At 29.3% G+C, this 17,602-nt stretch overlaps 2 protein-coding genes across 2 annotated transcripts; both read left to right on the top strand.

Annotated features, from left to right (window-relative positions):
- Window positions 1-5,808: 5,808 nt before the first annotated feature.
- On the top strand, window positions 5,809-7,127 carry LOC121116372 (CAAX prenyl protease 2). Its single transcript, XM_040710624.1, has 2 exons — window positions 5,809-6,292; window positions 6,359-7,127. Exons 1-2 carry the CDS (start codon window positions 5,919-5,921, stop codon window positions 6,837-6,839), a joined length of 855 nt encoding a protein of 284 aa, XP_040566558.1. The 5' UTR covers window positions 5,809-5,918; the 3' UTR covers window positions 6,840-7,127.
- LOC121116379 (Na(+)/H(+) antiporter NhaA) lies at window positions 7,110-9,094 on the top strand. Its single transcript, XM_071887684.1, has 4 exons — window positions 7,110-7,393; window positions 7,447-7,716; window positions 8,400-8,683; window positions 8,746-9,094. The coding sequence occupies exons 1-4, from the start codon at window positions 7,385-7,387 to the stop codon at window positions 8,987-8,989; spliced, it is 807 nt and encodes a 268-aa protein (XP_071743785.1). The 5' UTR covers window positions 7,110-7,384; the 3' UTR covers window positions 8,990-9,094.
- Window positions 9,095-17,602: the final 8,508 nt, after the last annotated feature.

Genomic DNA, 17,602 nt, shown 5'->3' with positions numbered 1-17,602 from the left:
ATATCGCCGGACATTACTACATAATTATCTTTTGCTCTAAATCTTTAAGATGGATTTAATTTTAACATTTTTTTTATTAGTATATTTATTGTCTAATTTTATGATTTTGACATTTACTTTATTATTAATAATTATTTAGATCTCATCCGTTGAGATATATCTATCATGTGCACAATTGTATATAGCAACTTCCACATGAAGAAGAGGGGTGATTATCTTTTTGATTAAACTCCACGTCTCGCTTGTGTTTTGCAACTTAAAGTTATTACATATTTAACTGGATTCCGGTGTCAGAACAAGAAAATATTATTTGGATCGATCTATTATTTCAATATTCTGTGTATATAATTTATTGTTATTAGTTATATGATTCCAATTGTTTAATTTTGTATATTTAACATAGATGTATGATGGTTTATTTTTTTAGTATGTAGATTATATTTAATTTAAGTCTTCTTCTTAAACTTGGAACTTCAAATATATTTCGAAATACTCTACTTTGTCGTTTCATTAGTTATCATTCTGAGAATATGGTTCATAATGAATTACAATTTCATGGAGTGTGACGTTTTCAAATCTACTGTAACGGATAAGAAACGTTTAAGTCATTTATACGTAGTATGTCTTCATTAAACATTTTGCTAATAAATACTTTCGTTATACCCTCAAAAATCATAATAAAGCAGGCAGATGATAATCAAATCAGTATTTTAAACAATGATACCATAAGTCTTTCTTCCCCCCCCTGCTTCTCCTTGCACGCTTTTTTCTCTACAGAATTATTAACTTTATTTTTTTGTGCATCTTATTCCTGCTATAAAGAAATGTGGGCTATAGAAACATAAATGATAAATGTGACATATTCCAGTTATAGATAATTATCACAACGCAGCTAAGATATTAATAAAACTAATATATTAGCTTATTATATGGCCATGGCACTGTTAACTGGAATTTATAGAAAAAACTCTAGCCCCCCTCCCAAATTAAGCAAATTTTGCTTTTTTACTAGAAAATTGAATATTTTAATTTTTTTTTTTAAAGTTTAATAGGTATATAAAATTTAATTTAATTTTTCAATTTTTTTTTCCGAATAAAATCATATTCTGTGAATAACTATAGATTTTAGAATTTTTTTTAACAAAACTATTTTTTTTGTAAATAGGCTTTTTGAATTAAAAAAAAAAAAAGCCCCCCCCCAAAAAAAAAAAAAAAATAATAATAATCCTGTGGACGCCCCTAGGTTGGCAACAAGAGAAATACAGAAGACTAGCTACCATATGTTGTTGTTTTTTTCCAAATTTTTCCTTTCCAGTTTGACAGTCAAGGTTTGAGAGGGGATAAAAAAGCCAGTCGTGATAGAACCAATGTCATTGTCTATTTCCGGTGACGTTATTGGAACGAGTCTTGGTTATCTAAACTATATGAATTTAAAAAGTAAAAAATTAAATAAATGATATCATTATCATAGAAGTGGTTACTCTATATTTCTAATAATATCGCTTAAACACGATATTTTAGTTAATATAATGCCAAAAGTAAGTTTTTAAATTAAATAAATAATCATACATTAATGATTAAAATGATGAGAAAAAATTCTTGCTTCATCAGCATTGAATTCGTCTTTCCTTCGACAATCCAAGCCTTCCCTCTTTCAAGGTTTTTAGGGAATAAGTGGCATGAAACGCGTTCTTGGGTTTTTACAAATAGCCACATCACTGTGTTACGTCCATGTCTTAATAATTTATGAAATTTAAAAACTCACTTTTGGCATTTTATTTAGTAAAATATTGCTTAAGAAATATCGAGTAACCAAAAAATTTTTACTTTGTAAATTTGTGTAGTATTAAGGACCAAGACTTGTCCAAATGACGTCACCAGAAATAGAAAGATAGAGATTTATTTAATAAATATGCTGTGCTTGCCCAGCCATGTTCTTGTTGCCTAACCCAGGGAGTGCTAAATAGTAAATACACTTCTTTTCAGAAACTACATGGGTTGATATAATCTTTTGCAAATCTACGTATAATCTTTTATCCAATCAAACGCCACGTAGATATACTAAAGATTTGTCAACCAAAGTTTATAGAATATATATATTCAATATATAGTCAATGACATTAACATAGGCTGTAATTACTAACGCTGTTCAACATAAAAAATTGTTCTATAATCAAAATAGTTGAATTGATCCCTTGTATCCAAATAGGGTCTTACCATTTCTCTATAGAGTGTTCAAAATGTATCCATTTTAATTAGTAAAATTAAATATTAAGTTTGAGATGGTGTCCCCTTCAATTATTATTAGTGTTCGATCAGTCCTAGAAATGATTTCCTTATCATTCTTCCCCCCTTTCAGTCTTTTTTTTTTTATCAGTCGGATCTTTTTTACCATTCAAAGGTCCAAAGACTGATCATCGGTCTTTCAGTTCTAGCCACCTTTTTATTTTCTTCAATCATAGCTAGGATTGAAGAATATAAAAACTAAGAAAATAATAAATGATAGCTAGAACGTTTAATAATAATACGTTTTAGTCAGACACCTACATATATTCATATAGGGCCCTGGTTCAAGTCACAATTCACGTACAGGTATCTGGTCTCTTTGAAAGAGGTTATGAATTAGAATATAACCTCAGGGACTCAAATAACGTAGTTATTACTGACTACGTCATTTCAGCTGCTGTAGTTTCTACAAAAGACTTAGGACTGACAAATTTTATTAGGACCGATCAGATAGGACTGCAGTATTTTTAGGGATGTGCCACAAGCAAAACTCGTAAATTGGTACTCGAGTCTTATGAAGTAAATAAAAAAAGACACAAAAAACTCGGGTCCTGGTCATAAAAAACCGAGTATTACTCAGAACTCGCCAAAACTTGGTATTCTATTGTTTCCTTTTCGAGCACATTATATTATGTTAATCTTCCTAGACAGACTTCCTTTTTTGCAAAATTTAGAATTTATGTTTTCCCGCAATGTGTCGCAATAATCCCAGTTCTTTTTAAATATAATCTTTGTTTGATTTTTTAAGACTAGCGGGAGTACTCGACATTGCTTGGAATTACTACGCCGTCTCATTTTTTTAATTTTTCTTTATACTGTTATTAATAAGTATTCATATTAATAAGCATCAATGCTACTAAAAACATATTTGTTACAAGTTATTACTAGACTATACTAAAATATTTATTTATGAACTACATAAACTCTTGAATTAACCTTATGACCACAATTCAAATAAGTCAAACTAAATTTCAGATTAATCTGTGGAACATAAATTACGAAAACAATTGTGAGTGGTCATCATTACCTTATTTTAAATTTATTCTAGTCGTTCTGGTATATAATATTATTGATATTATAGGATTCTTTTATATGTACACTAGCTAAGGATTACCCGGGGGTCTCGGGCTAAGGATGGAGAGGGAAATCACATTGAAAATGGTCAAATTAATTAAGAAAAAATTATTCAGAAAATACTTCTTTAATATATATGATAATTATTATAATATGAATGTTTCGTTGTTGTCGAAAAAGATCTTGATAACTCTAATTCTATTTCTCTTGGATTCTTCAGACTATATCAATCCGGTTAAGTTAAGTAATTTACAACATCTCATCATAGCAAATCCCCCCACGAAAAAAAAATACTCTGATTTTCTTTCCCTCTTGTAACCTTAGTATTATTATGAATACAATAATAAAATAATGTCTGATGAACTTCAAATAACATACCAACATATATGTATCTAAAAAATTGTCTAGATGAGACGTCCATTTTCTATATACTTCAAAAAAGAGAGAAAAAATTGAAAAATTATTCATAAAATGACAGATATTTCAGTTGAACATCAATTTTTATTTGGCAAATTTATTTTTTGATTTTGAATAAATTTAGAAAAAGTAGTTATTCATATAGTTGTTGTTTGAAATGCCAATCTATTTTTGATAAATAACTCAAACCCCTATTTAGTCTCCATGAGCTGCAAAAACCGGTTCACACACAATCTCTCTTTTATATATATAGATTCATAAAATATTCATATACAAATATAGAGTCAGTCCTCTTGAGCAGTGGTTCTCAAATGGGAGTACCCGTACTTGGAGGCACTCCAGAGGGTACCTGAGATTTTGATATTTTACAAGTGTTACATAACTCTGGGGTGTCTGCAGGGGGAGGGCTGGAGGGCCATCCCCCAAATTGAGGCATTTAAGTTTTTTTTTTGTAGAAATTTTAATGCTTTATTTGTTTTTTCAAAAAATTTAACTTATTTTCTGTGAATAGCTATGCATTTTTAAATTTTTCTTCCGAAAAAATTAACAATTGAAATTTTTTGGAGAAAAATTAAATTTATTTTAGTTGTGGATTTTGAATTGTCTGAGAATAGATATGGATGTTTGAAATTTTTTTTCAAATAAATTATTTGTTTTTTCCAAAAAAATTCCATATTTATAAATTAAAAAAAAAAATTAATTATTGAATTTTTTTTTCAAAAAAATTCCAAAACCAAGCAAAAAAAAAACAAACTAATAATAATAGAATCCTGCAGACCCCCTTGTTACTGAAGCTAAAGATACTTTCTGTTGATCAGGGGGTACTTGGGTTAAATAAATATTTTACAAGTGGTACATCACTAAAAAGAGTTTGAGAATCCCTTTTCTAGAAAATTACACAAATTTTTAAATGATAAGTTTCAATAATTAATTGAAAAATATAATTTTTTTAACTGACGAGTTTTTTTGGAAGTAAAAAGTGTTAGCGTGAGTATGAAATGATAAGGCAAGTAACGAGTATTCAAGGGAATAACGAGTTTTCAGGCAAATAATAAATATTCAATCGAGTAAGGAGTAAAGCTCACAATTCCTCGAGTATTTTTTTATAAACTCGAAAATACTCATGTAGTAAAATTCAGCTCGCGACACATTACTAGTTTTTTTAGGCCGATCCAGCACTAATTATAATGTAATCTGTAACGTCAGAGAAAATGCTCTATAGACCGTTTTGTCGACACGTCATAATTTTGATGTAATCCATTTTTGGGGCCTAAACAATCTAGTCTTAAAACAATATAAACCCTTTTTCCATTAATATGAAGGAAAATAGTTAACTATTGGATGTCAAAATGGGACCATCAAATGGAAGGATTAATGTCTTTAATTTTTTAATCGGAATTGTTGCTAGATACAAATTAACTATTTAATGGGATGAATGATATATTTTCATCTAACTGTCATACTTTTCTCTCCCCGAATCGATAAAAAATTAGTATAAATTAACCATTTTTAGGGATTTTTAATAAATATTACTTTGATTTAATTCAAATATCAATGTTGCTTATCTAATAGTATTCAATAAAGGTGAGTCTTTTTTTTATCTAAATGCCATTAAATAAAGTTCCATGAAGATATATTGGAAATATTTAATATAGTAAAAAAAAATATCAAGTTTGGGGCTCCAAGATGGTGTTTCCTTCAATTATGATGCAATGTATGACGTCATTGAAAATGCTTTATAGATTGTTTGCGTCATAGTATTAGAATTAATATTAATACAAAATAAACATCATGCAAACAATGTAAGAGGTTTTGTTAATTAGACGTTTAGTTTTGTTCCGCAAAAACGAATTAAAACAATTAATTACAAATAACTTATATATGCAAATTTTTCCGTATATATGTAATGTGGAAATCGAAATATTTATACTAGATAAATAATTTTTAAGCGATAATAACCAAATGTACCTAGTTCATAGATATTTATTGTATATAAATGACGTCATCTGTTTCCTTTTTTAATAATAAATAATTCATGTACTTCATTTTTAGTAAAAGCAGGAAATTCAACCCCATTATTTTATTTGTGAATTTTCTATTTATGTCCAGCAAGTAACTTTAAATGCCAAAGCAACCTTATCATGTCTCCTGAGCCAACGATATGGAGTTCTGGTATTCCGGCTTTCGCCTTGGGTTGTATATACGTTCTGAGCCTTTATGTGTGGCGCTCTGACATTAAGGACCGTAACCATCCTAACATAATTAAGAGGAGATTCATTTCAGCCTTCTTGACCACCCTTGTCGCCCCCTGGTTCGTCTATGCTTTTGGTCACGTCCCACTCCTGGAAAAACATGGACTCTTGAATGTTCTGGGAATTCGGTTCTCTGGCTTTATTCCAGCTCTTATCATTCCTCTCTTTCTCTCTCTTATATTATTTTTGGGGCCATTTGTGTCTCTTGTACTTTCCATTCAAGGAGACTTCGTCTCAAATTTTCTCCAATATCTAAGTGCCGAGTATGAAATCCATGAGATGCCTTATCTACATTTATATTTTAATAAATGTTGGTCTTTCTCTTGCAGATTACGAAGTTGGATATGGTGGCGTAATCACATCGTAGCACCCTTCACAGAAGAGTTTACTTACAGAGCATGTATGATTCCTATACTGATTGGTTACTTTGGACCTAAAGCCTCCATCCTTGTGTCACCTCTCCTCTTTGGAATTGCTCATTTTCATCATATGGTCGAAAAGATCAACCAAGGACAGGATTTCATGTCGGCCTTTTTTATATCTGGATTGCAATTCTCATATACAACCGTTTTTGGAACATTTTCTGCTTACTTATTCTTAATGACTGGTCATTTGGTCGCTCCCGTTGTCGTGCATGGCTTTTGCAACTTTATGGGATTTCCAGATTTAGTTGAATTCTGTCATTTAGAGGGGTTGAGGCGTCATATTCTCTTAGGGATTTATGTCCTTGGAGTCATTTTGTTCTGTTCATTAATTGGACCTTTGACAGATACTGGGTTATATGAAAACAAAATATACTCGCTTCATTAAAAACAAAAAAAAAAAAAACACGCACTGTGTTGTAAATTGTCATAATTCATTCTTCATACCTGAGTGATTTAATTAACTCATCTGCTTATAAATATTTATTAATTTTAGCTACAAATCAACCTACAAAAAGATGCTAATTAATAATTAATTAATTATGCTCATATTATCATTGTTTTATGTATATATATAGTGAATGTGTAAATTATATCCGAATTTGTGATAGTTGATTCGCATTTTCATCTCGAGAATTTCATTCGTTCTCTTTAATAATATTATCTATCTATAAAGTTCCATTTCAGTTTGTTATCTACTCCTTTGAATATGATGTTATGAGAAAGAAAATTTTATAAAACATTATAACAAAGATATAGTAATTGAATAGATAAATGGTATTTCCAGGTCAAATGGTAAATTCATGTTTTCTCCAGAAATTAGCCTAAGCCAATTTAAGTGTGACAAAATCGATTTTGGGAATCCTTAAAAAGCGCCTATAGCCTCAAAAATCATTCATTCTTTTATTATAGTTGAGAAGAAATATATCGACCATGATTAAAGTAATTATTCATCTTGAGGAAGTTACTTTGAAATCTTATGTTTATTTTTGCAGATGTTTTCAAAATACACTTATCCCGTCGTGAGTGTTGTTCATCTTCAAGGAATGATCATGACTGGCTCCAAATTTGCAAATAATCGTATCAATATTGATAGTGTTCAAAAAGTCATTGAAAGAGCATTCAAACCCAAGAGGCTTTCATCTGTTTGTATAAGAATAAACTCCCCTGGAGGAAGTCCTGTTCAGTCAGATTTGATAACTTCTTTCATTAAGGAGAAGTCTCTGGAAAAACCAGATGTTAAAGTTGTAACCTTTGCTGAAGATAAGTATTATAGACAAAATGTGCATATTTTCATGTTATTCATTCAATTTCAATAAGTAGCCAAATGAGTGGGGTTGAAACTGGTGTACCCCACTTTTTGTTCAAACCATTAAATTTATAACTTTAAAAGAAAAAGTAACTTATCTTCATCTGAAGACTCTTACTATTAAAACTATGTTTTTAAAGATTGAAGGACTTCAAAAAAAGTTAAATCGCACCATATATATTGTTGGCCTCGTCATAAATTAATTTAATTCATATCAGCTGTTTGATCCCACGTTAGATAAAATGATTTTTTTTGATGACCTAATTTAGATATTAAAAAATCCTCATAAGTTATGATGTTATTTTATTTATTGTATTAGCTTTTACAAAAAGTAAACTTATTTATTTAAGTAAACATTTATAATTTTTTGAATTTATGTACGAAAACTGAAATACAGGCAGATTTTTTTTTTAATATTTTGAGTAACTTTCTAGATGTAGTCAAATACAATATTAAATTATTTGTTACTTTTTAAAAAAGTAGCTACAATTTTGTAAGGCTGAAACTTTCAATTTGCTTAATCAACTTATAAATATTATTGACTGTATACATTTTTGCAAGAATTAATTATTTAATAAAGTTAGCAAATTTTAATTTTGATATGTTTTAATTAATTTTAATCTTTTTGAATTTGCAAATTATGCTTTATCTGGAGGTTACTGGCTTCTTTGTGCGGGCGAAGAAATATATGTCAATCAATGCTCTTTAGTTGGAAGCATTGGTGCTATTATTGCATCGTTTGGTTTGGACAATTTTATAAAGAAATATGGAATTGAAAGACGTGTTCTGACAGCAGGAAAAAGTAAGTCCATCATGGATCCATTTGTCAGCATGACTGAGGATGAAAAGCTTCGTTTAAAAAAGATTCTAAGTGACATTCATGAACCTTTTAAAAACCATGTTCGAAAAGCACGAGGATCAAAGTATGACTTATATTTCCCGCCAAATTAATACATATTTTCCATACTCATTTTTAAATACACAGATTAATCCAGGATGAGGAACAATTGTTCAATGGCGAGTTTTGGACTGGACAAACTGCAGTAGATTTGGGTTTAGCAGACGGAGTTAACAATGTAAATTCCTGGATAAAGTCAGTTTACGGCGACAAAGTTAACGTGAATTGCATACAAGGCAAATCAAATCCTCTCTCAAAGTTGTTTGGAGCCAATAGTAGCAGTCTTTTCCGTGAAGAACTGATTGAGTCTCAGTTGTTGGCTTTAAAATAATACCATTATTTTTATGTATTAGGGAAGTTAATCGTATACAAATCGAAACAAATTCTCTCAAATTGCTTGGGACCAACAATGCCAATAAAATCTGATTGAATTTCATTTATTATTAGTTTTAAAATGATTACATATATGTAGGAATTATTTTTTATATTAGTGGTTTTTACAAACTTGCATGATAAATTTGAATGAAATTTCATTGAAATTATTCATCAACATGATGAATTCAGTAATCGACTGTCAAGTGTATACTATGGGCCCTATGGTTCCGGCGCCACTGAACGGAGTGGACATAAAATTTTTGAGAGTACTGCTACATCCTATATATAAATTCTATTGAATAACATTTATATTTCAAGATAATCAGTTGTATTGCACTTTAATTGACATATTTACAACTTTCCTTCTATGAAGTAGATGTACAAATTATATGAATTCTTTCCATAAGGTGTTTGTTGCTTCATCCAGTTTGATGGAAATACCTATTAAACACTGATTTAGAGTAATTTGACTATTCTTTACTTTCCAAATTTATTCATAACGTTTATCTGTGTAAATTCAACGTTTTTAAAAGATGTTCATAGATATTTCAACATAAAGTTATACATTATATATTTTTGAAAACAAAACAAAAACACGTGATTTTATTTTAATATCATCCGTACACTACACATTACAGCTTGTTAGTAAAATTAACAAGTTTAGTCAAGTTAAACTTCTATCAAAAGTTTTTTATAAATGTTTATGATAATTCATTTTTTACGTGTCTAAAAGAACGATAAAAGTATTTAAATGAAATGTAGCCATTTTGCTTATCTGTCTGTTTCTGTGCGTATCACAGCTAATGAGCGGCTACTTTTATCTACAAAAAATTGAAAATACGTTTTTTTTACTTAAATTAAGAATAAAAAAAGTGTTTATTTTGATGACCTTTTTTGTTGAAAAACACCTTTTTTCTATATAGCTAATTTTTAAGAAATAAATCAAAAAATTGTGTAAAATAGGAAAATACTGCAATGAAAATTTATTAGGACCTAATTTTTTTTAAGATGACCTCCAAGGTCATTTGAAGTCGTGGGCAAGAATGTGTAATTTTTCAAAAATTTAGGATTTCTTGTCATTTTTCAAAACGGTTCCAAATTTGTAAATTGTATATTTAGAGAAAAACAATATTTTTGAATCTAAAACCCTAACCATTCGAAAATTTAAAATAGCACCACCCTTAGAATACATAATTAATTTAAGAACAATGCGTTGTATTGCCATACTACGCAGTAGATTGCTAATCTAAACATAGGGCAAAAATACCGCAACTATTATCAAAAACTTGTTAAACAATTTTTTTTAGGAAACAAGAGCATATGCGCTATAAATTATTATAAATTTTGTTTTAAGCAGTGTATCTATATTATTTAAACTTTAACTATGGCAACGTCAACAAGATCTCAAAATAAATTGTATCTGATAGGTGAATCTGTGACAAAGATAACAGGAATCAAATTGCCGTCAATACGTATGGCTATTTCTACATCACCATCTTGATCAAAGGAAGACAATCCGAAAATAATCTCGTGGTATTATAAAAGAAGTACCTAAATTTTGGGATGAAGCTAACTTTCCTATTAAGTCCCATGCAGACTGTCTATATAAGTTTGAATGGTTTTTTGAAGAATGGAGACTCATTAAAAATAATAAATCCCGATCATCAAAAATTCAAATTCAAAAAGAGTTAGCCTTTGTTTCCTCCGTTGATAATCTTTTTGATATTGCTCATGCAGATGCAGTGATTAGGATGTCCGTATTACAAGAAGTTAAAGACTTCCTCTTAGCCCAGCGAGAAAAAGGACGAAGTTGGTCTAAGGCTAGATTTTAAAGTCCTTGCGGCTAAGGAAAAAAGGGTATTTGAAAGAAAGAAGCTAGAACAAGCAAGAAGTAATCAAATCAAACAGATATTAGTGAAACTATGAATGATGAAAGAGAGAATGAAATGCAAATGTATTTATCAAAAACTAAGAGAGAGAGAGAAAAACTATAATTACACTGAACTTTCAGCTATTTTCAGTATGTTTGTCATCCAAAAGGCGGATGCTGAGCTCTTTCAAAGTAAATATTAGAGAGCAACAACAGTTATGTGCAAAAGATGTTCACAAAAATTTAGAAAACTTTGTCACAGATAAAACAATGAATTTTATGAAAATTATGGAGCTTCCTTATGGATTTTTAGAAGTTGATCCTGCATCATTGTTATGTATTTAATATCTCCTTACATGTTTTTATCTTCTTCGTCTATGTATTATAAGACATTTTTTGATGGTCCAAAAGGCGGATGCTGACTGTGTTTTACGTGTTATAAATAGTATCGTCTTTTGTAAATATATTAGAGTATAGTTAGAATACACATGATCATATAAACTGTGTAGTTTCATTCCTCCACGCCATTTCTTCTCCTCATGTCTCTTGGTCATCCTGGATCTCTCCTATTATAAATAAGATTGTGTCTCTCCCTCGTCAAGACGCAACAATCATGTAATGTTAGAAGTTGATCCTGCATCATGGAATAATAGGGATGATTTCAAGCAGGCATAAGAAATAATTGGCTCTCTCAATGTTACTAATTATTTTGCCGAAAGGGGAGTTGCGCTCATACAAGAATATAGTGGCTTGTTAGCGAGTGACGAATCACAGCTACAATTTCTTCTTCAAGCAGTTGAAGACCATAGAAAATTTTATACTGACTCAAATAAGAAAACTTTAAAAAATATACATTAGCTTTTTTTAAATAGGAAATCATTCTGTAAATATTAATTTTATATTACTCGAAAAAAAACACATTAAGAATTACATATGAATACTTTTAATTTGTTATTAAATCATCAAATATAAGGCAATGTGCTACATTGCTATATTAATTATTAAGTTAAAAATATGAATTTCTATTGTTAACCCCGTCCTTGTTCTCAGCCTCAAATGACTCTGGACGTCATTTTTTTTTTGTAAAATTAGCCTCTACTAAATTTTCATTAGAATATTTTTCTATTTGACACAATTTTTTGATTTATTTAATAAAACTTGACTATATAGGTGTTTTTCCTCAAAAAGGTCATCAAGGTTAAGGTAATAAAAAACCCCACTTTTTTTTGTTAATCTAAGTAAAAAAAACGTATTTACAAATTTTTGAAGATATAAGTAGCCACTCATTGGCTGCGATACGCAGAGAAACAAACAAATAGACAAAAAGGCTACATTTCATTTAAATACTTTTATCGTTCTTTTAGACACGTAAAAAATGATTTATCATAAACATTTATAAAAAACTTTTGATAGAAGTTTAACTTGACTAAATTTGTTAATTTTACTAACACGCTGTAATGTGTAGTGTACGGATGATATTAAAACAAAGTCATGGTTTTTTTCCAAAAATATGTAAAATTTCAAAACGTTATGGCCGTTGAGCTACTTCTAAATATTCACAAAAATTGTTTAAACTTTGTGAATCATATTTTTTTATCAAAAGGAACGCATTTGAACCCTCATTTTTTTTACTTTATCACAAAAAGTGATTTTATTGGCACCCTAATGTGCAGTGCCATAGTTAAAAAGAATTGTCTAACTACCAATCGGTGTCATTGCTAGCCTCTTTTTGGAGAGGCTTGAGCACTCAAAAGGTTTTTGAAGCCCCCCAAAATTTTTAACATATCATAAGTACGATATTTGATATTATTACAGATGGGATACAAAATGGTCGAACAGATCAGTCTAAAATCAAGCAAGTAGACATATAAAATAAAAAAACCTCCGAGGTCATTTGTTTTTGACTGTAATAAAACCTCATTTATTTTATATACATATCTCTCTCCTTCTTTTTGTCTCTTCTCTTTTCTTCAACCTTCATTCTTTGTGTCTATTCCCTTCTATTCAGCTCTGGAACGATACATCCTCTTCTAGTATATATATAAAATCCATAGCTATTCACAGAAAATTAATTAAAAAAAAAAAAAATGAAAAATCAAATAAAATTTCAAATATTACTCTTTCTAATAAGAAGTAGAAATTCCTTAATTTGGAAGGATTAAAGCCCCTCTAGGCCACCCCCTGTGGAGTGCACTTGATATAATGGTGTTGATAATTTTTGCGGCCAAGCCCCAACCTCCCAAAAAATGAAGGATAAAAGCTAGCAACGCCCTTGTTACCAAGAGATTTTTGGTCTTTCTTTTCTGTTTCTTTCCAGAGAAAAGACTCCATGATATAATAAATATAGAATAAACGTTCTTCCCAAGATTTTTCATTTGATTTTGAAATCAAAGATCCTTAGATTTTTGTTTTATATATATCCTACATATTTTACCTGGATAACAATTCTGATAGTATTGAAAGATTTATGTATTTCATATCCATCTCCCAAATGTTAATTTTTAAGGAAATAGATTCGTTAGCAGTTGGACATAAATAATCAATGAATATAATATATTATGTACGAAATGTTGCATCAGATATAATAGTTATTATACTCTATCTCTGAGATATTGTAAATTATGTGTAATATATTATTATAATAGACTTGTTACACCAATACAGATTTTTCAAATAATACAATGTGTTACATCGTTTGATTGTATTGATTACCTCTTTTCTTTTACATAACGTAGAAATCGCTTTAGAATCCTTGGAGCATTTTGTAATTGGTATCAACCCGTTACCTTGATTGTATCGCACAACCCTTCATACGAAAAGAATGACAGGTGTGTCTGCAATGGGTGGAATGAAGCCATCCCAAATTTATAAACTTTTGCTTTTCAAATTTATTATTTGAAGTTTAATTTTTCCAATTTTTTTTACAAAAATAAAACTTTCTGTGAATAACTATAGATTTTTGAAATTTTGTCTACAAAATTTAATGTTTGATTTCTTCTTTCAAAAAGTTTAATATATTTTTTGTCAACAGCAGTGGATTTTTGAATTTTTTTTTTTTCATTGAATTTAATTTTTGTGAATAACTGAATGTTTTAATTTTTTTTTGAAAAAATTAAATATTTGAAATGTTTTTCCAAATTATTTAACTTTTGTATTTTTGTCAAAAAATTCCAAAAACTAAGGCCCTATAAAAAAATCCTGCGGACGCCCCTGAATAAGCCCTAAAATCAGTTGATAGTTAACTAATTCTGGGACAATTCTTCCCAACAATGGATTCATTATTCAATAATTTTTGGAAATTGGCAAGACCTCATTCTAATGGGGGATCAGTAGTTTTTTAGCTTGTCCGTTTCATTCGAAATAGGTCCTCTGAAGAATGATTTATTTAATTCTTGAGTAGTGAACTTCTTTTCCTAAATAGAAGCTTAATTTTTTAAAAACATTCCAAAATTATAATGTTTTCTTCGCCTTTGAATTTTATCAAAAAACCTTTTTTTAGAAAAGAAATCCTGGTGAAGTAACACCGTGCAATGATTTTAATCTCCCATTTGAAAGATTTTTCCACTAAGGTTAAGTTAATCAAAAATATTCCTTCCATTTATTGTTCTTATTACAGTGAAATTATATTGTCATATAAGGGAATAGTAAAATATAGGACTATAAGATATTTTACGACTATGCAAAATAGATATAAAATCCTGTAATTTCATGATCAAGTGGTTTAAAAAAAGTTATATACTATGTGAGATTATAATCAATATTGACGTATGTATTTAATTTCTTATGATGTAAGATATCAGATGGACTCTGTGTGTACTATACATAATTATAATGATTCGGTCATATATGTATGTATGGTGAAACTATGAATAATTCAATGCCAGACTCGGAGAAAACGTGACCCTCACCAGGGGTGTCCACAGGGGGTTGGGCTGTATCCCTCCCCCCCAAATTAAGGTATTTGACCTTTTTATTAGAAAATTTAATATTTGAAATTATTTTTCTAAATAATTAAATTTTTCAATTTATTTTTCAAAAAACTTTAATTTTTTATCAATAGCCATAGGTCTTAAAATGCTCTTCTAAAAATATTATATTTCAAATTTAATTATTGAAATTTTTTGCAAAAAAAATTTAATTTTGTTATATTTATGAAAAACAATTTTTTTTGGATACTTATTCAAAAAAATTCCAAAACCAAGCCCCCTTCAAAATATAATACTCCACATTAGTGATGGATTGTAAGAAAAATAATTAAGGTCACAATTTATCAAAGATGGTCCAGTAAGTCCCCATATTCAGTCCTGCAATGAGATCTATATCCAGTACTCGTTTTAGGCTGTACTTTTCATGACACCACTCTTGATTGGGGGTAACGTCCTGGATAGAGTTTTGTAAAAATTAAAATAATTACAACACTAAGATTAAAAAAAATTATAAAAAAAAAGAATTGGACAATGATTGACCATTTTTAATAATAAAATAATACATTTTTTTTTTTTTCATTGATATTAAAAAAGTTGCATTGAGAATCAAAAGTGAAAATACGAGGCTGGTCTGAAAAGTTTCCGACCTAACAAAGATACAAGAATTTTTTCTAGTTTTTATGTATTATTTTTCTAAATAGTCTCCCTCTAACTCTACTCACTTTTCCCATCTTTGTAACCCGTCCAAATAGTACTCGGCGTTTTTTCTTCAAATTAATTGTTCACGAAGGTGAACCTCTTAATTTGAAGAAAATCATTATAGTCCACAGTTTGGACTGTATTTTTGTTTCAGGCTTATCCAAGTTTCATCCACAGTAATTAATTGGCACCAAAAGAGCAATATTCGATTTTGTCCATTTTTACAAAAATACTCACATTAACTCACCCCAACGTCTGTTAAATAACAACTGCGCCTCCGAAATTATTAAAACTTGTGACTGTCAACAAATTCAAAATAGATGTGACTAGCATTTATTTATGGGTGCTACTACCATTCTCACCCTGAGGTTGTAAACTTTTCAGACCCCCATCGTATTTAAAAAAAAAAATAACAAAAGAAAAGGGCAAATCTTTCGACCCAGGGCTTTTATTTTGATGGTAGCTTAGTTTTTTATGACAATTTTAAAGTTAAATTTTTTGTGCCATCCCTGAATTTTAACAAATTACTTTTTTTTAGAGAAGAAACTTGAATTTTATTTTTTCCCTCTTTTCACGTTTAAAAATTTCCCTGCAATGTGCTAATGATAAAAATCCTTGATGGAGGGAGGAGGGGGCTCTTAAGCCCTCCCCTTGAGGGCATACCTAAGTCTAGAACCCGCCCCGTTGATTTCAACGATTGGCAATGTCCATGACTTTTCTGTATGGGTTGATTAGTTTGGGATGTCATTTTTATACTAAACATTTTTGAATGACCTTTTTTTTATTTATAAAAGTCCAAAATTTTAATTTATTATTTATTTTAAAGTTTTTTAAAATTGAATTAAATTTTGATTACTGGTTTAATTAAAAATATAAATTAGACATTTTTTAGAAACCAAGTTTGGATGTTTGGTTTCATTCTTTACCTCCATTTTTTTAAATCAATTTTCGATAGCATATGAAATATGGCATTGGGCCTTGTCCTTGATGGAAAATATTATATTTCGCAAAACAAATAGTATTCGAGTAAAATGAGATAAATTTCTTACTTAAAGAAAGGTTTTGAACCACATGCAATATGTTTGATATAGGTTTTTAAGGCCGGACCTTGATCTCCACCCCTGTACCTGTTTGCTGTTTATCATTGCTCATAAATTATGGCAAATATGTTTTTATGATACTCTTGTTCCGTTTCTTTGACAATGGGACAATCCTTTGAATGAATAAAGTCTTGGAAATAGGGAATATCTATTTTCAAAAATCAGTTCTGTGTACGGAAGCGGAAATCAAATTTGTGAATTTCCAGATATGGTTATGAATTAGTGATAAGAAGATTCCAAAAACAATCTCGTTGCTGATTCTAGTAAATATTATCCCTCCCGATTCTTTAATAATTTCGGTAATAGATAAAAATACATTTATAAAATTTAATGCACTAAAATAATAATTTCTGCACCAACAGAGGATGTGTTGAGTTTGTGCTAAATTTGTTTCTTCTCAACTTTGGAGCATGATTTGAACACCATTTTTTTTATTACGATATTGTATAAAATTACAAAACTAAAGGAATAAATTCATATGATCGTTTCCTTTATCTTGACGGAAATAAATATCTTTTTTTTTTCAAAACTTATATATATATATAAGTTAAATATTAGTAATACATAGGAATCAGAATAGAAGAATCGGAAATTACACCCTTTTTTCTGATGCCGATTCCGGAAAAAAACTAATTCTCCGATTTTGATAAGTCGTTGTAAATCGTAGTAAACACTTGGGGCGTCCCCAGTGAGTGGAATGGAGGAGCTGTAGCCCCTCATCAAATATCCAAATTTCCAAAAAAAAAAAAAAAAATTCTGAAAATTTTGTCTTCAAAAAGTTTATTTGAAAAAAAATTTAATTTTCTGTAAGTACCTATGGAATTTTGACTTTTTTTTCCTAAAAATGGAATTTTTTTGTGAACAGCTGTGGATTTTTGAATTTTTTTCCAAAAATTTAATTTTTGTGAATAGATGTAGAATTTAGATTTTTTTTCTAAAAATTTGATATTTTAAGCATTTGCGATTTGAATTTT

Source organism: Lepeophtheirus salmonis, chromosome 1, assembly GCF_016086655.4.
Source record: "Lepeophtheirus salmonis chromosome 1, UVic_Lsal_1.4, whole genome shotgun sequence".
NCBI lineage: Eukaryota > Metazoa > Arthropoda > Copepoda > Siphonostomatoida > Caligidae > Lepeophtheirus > Lepeophtheirus salmonis.
Note: the sequence above shows the minus strand (reverse complement) of the source record. Positions and strands in the feature narration are given on the sequence as shown.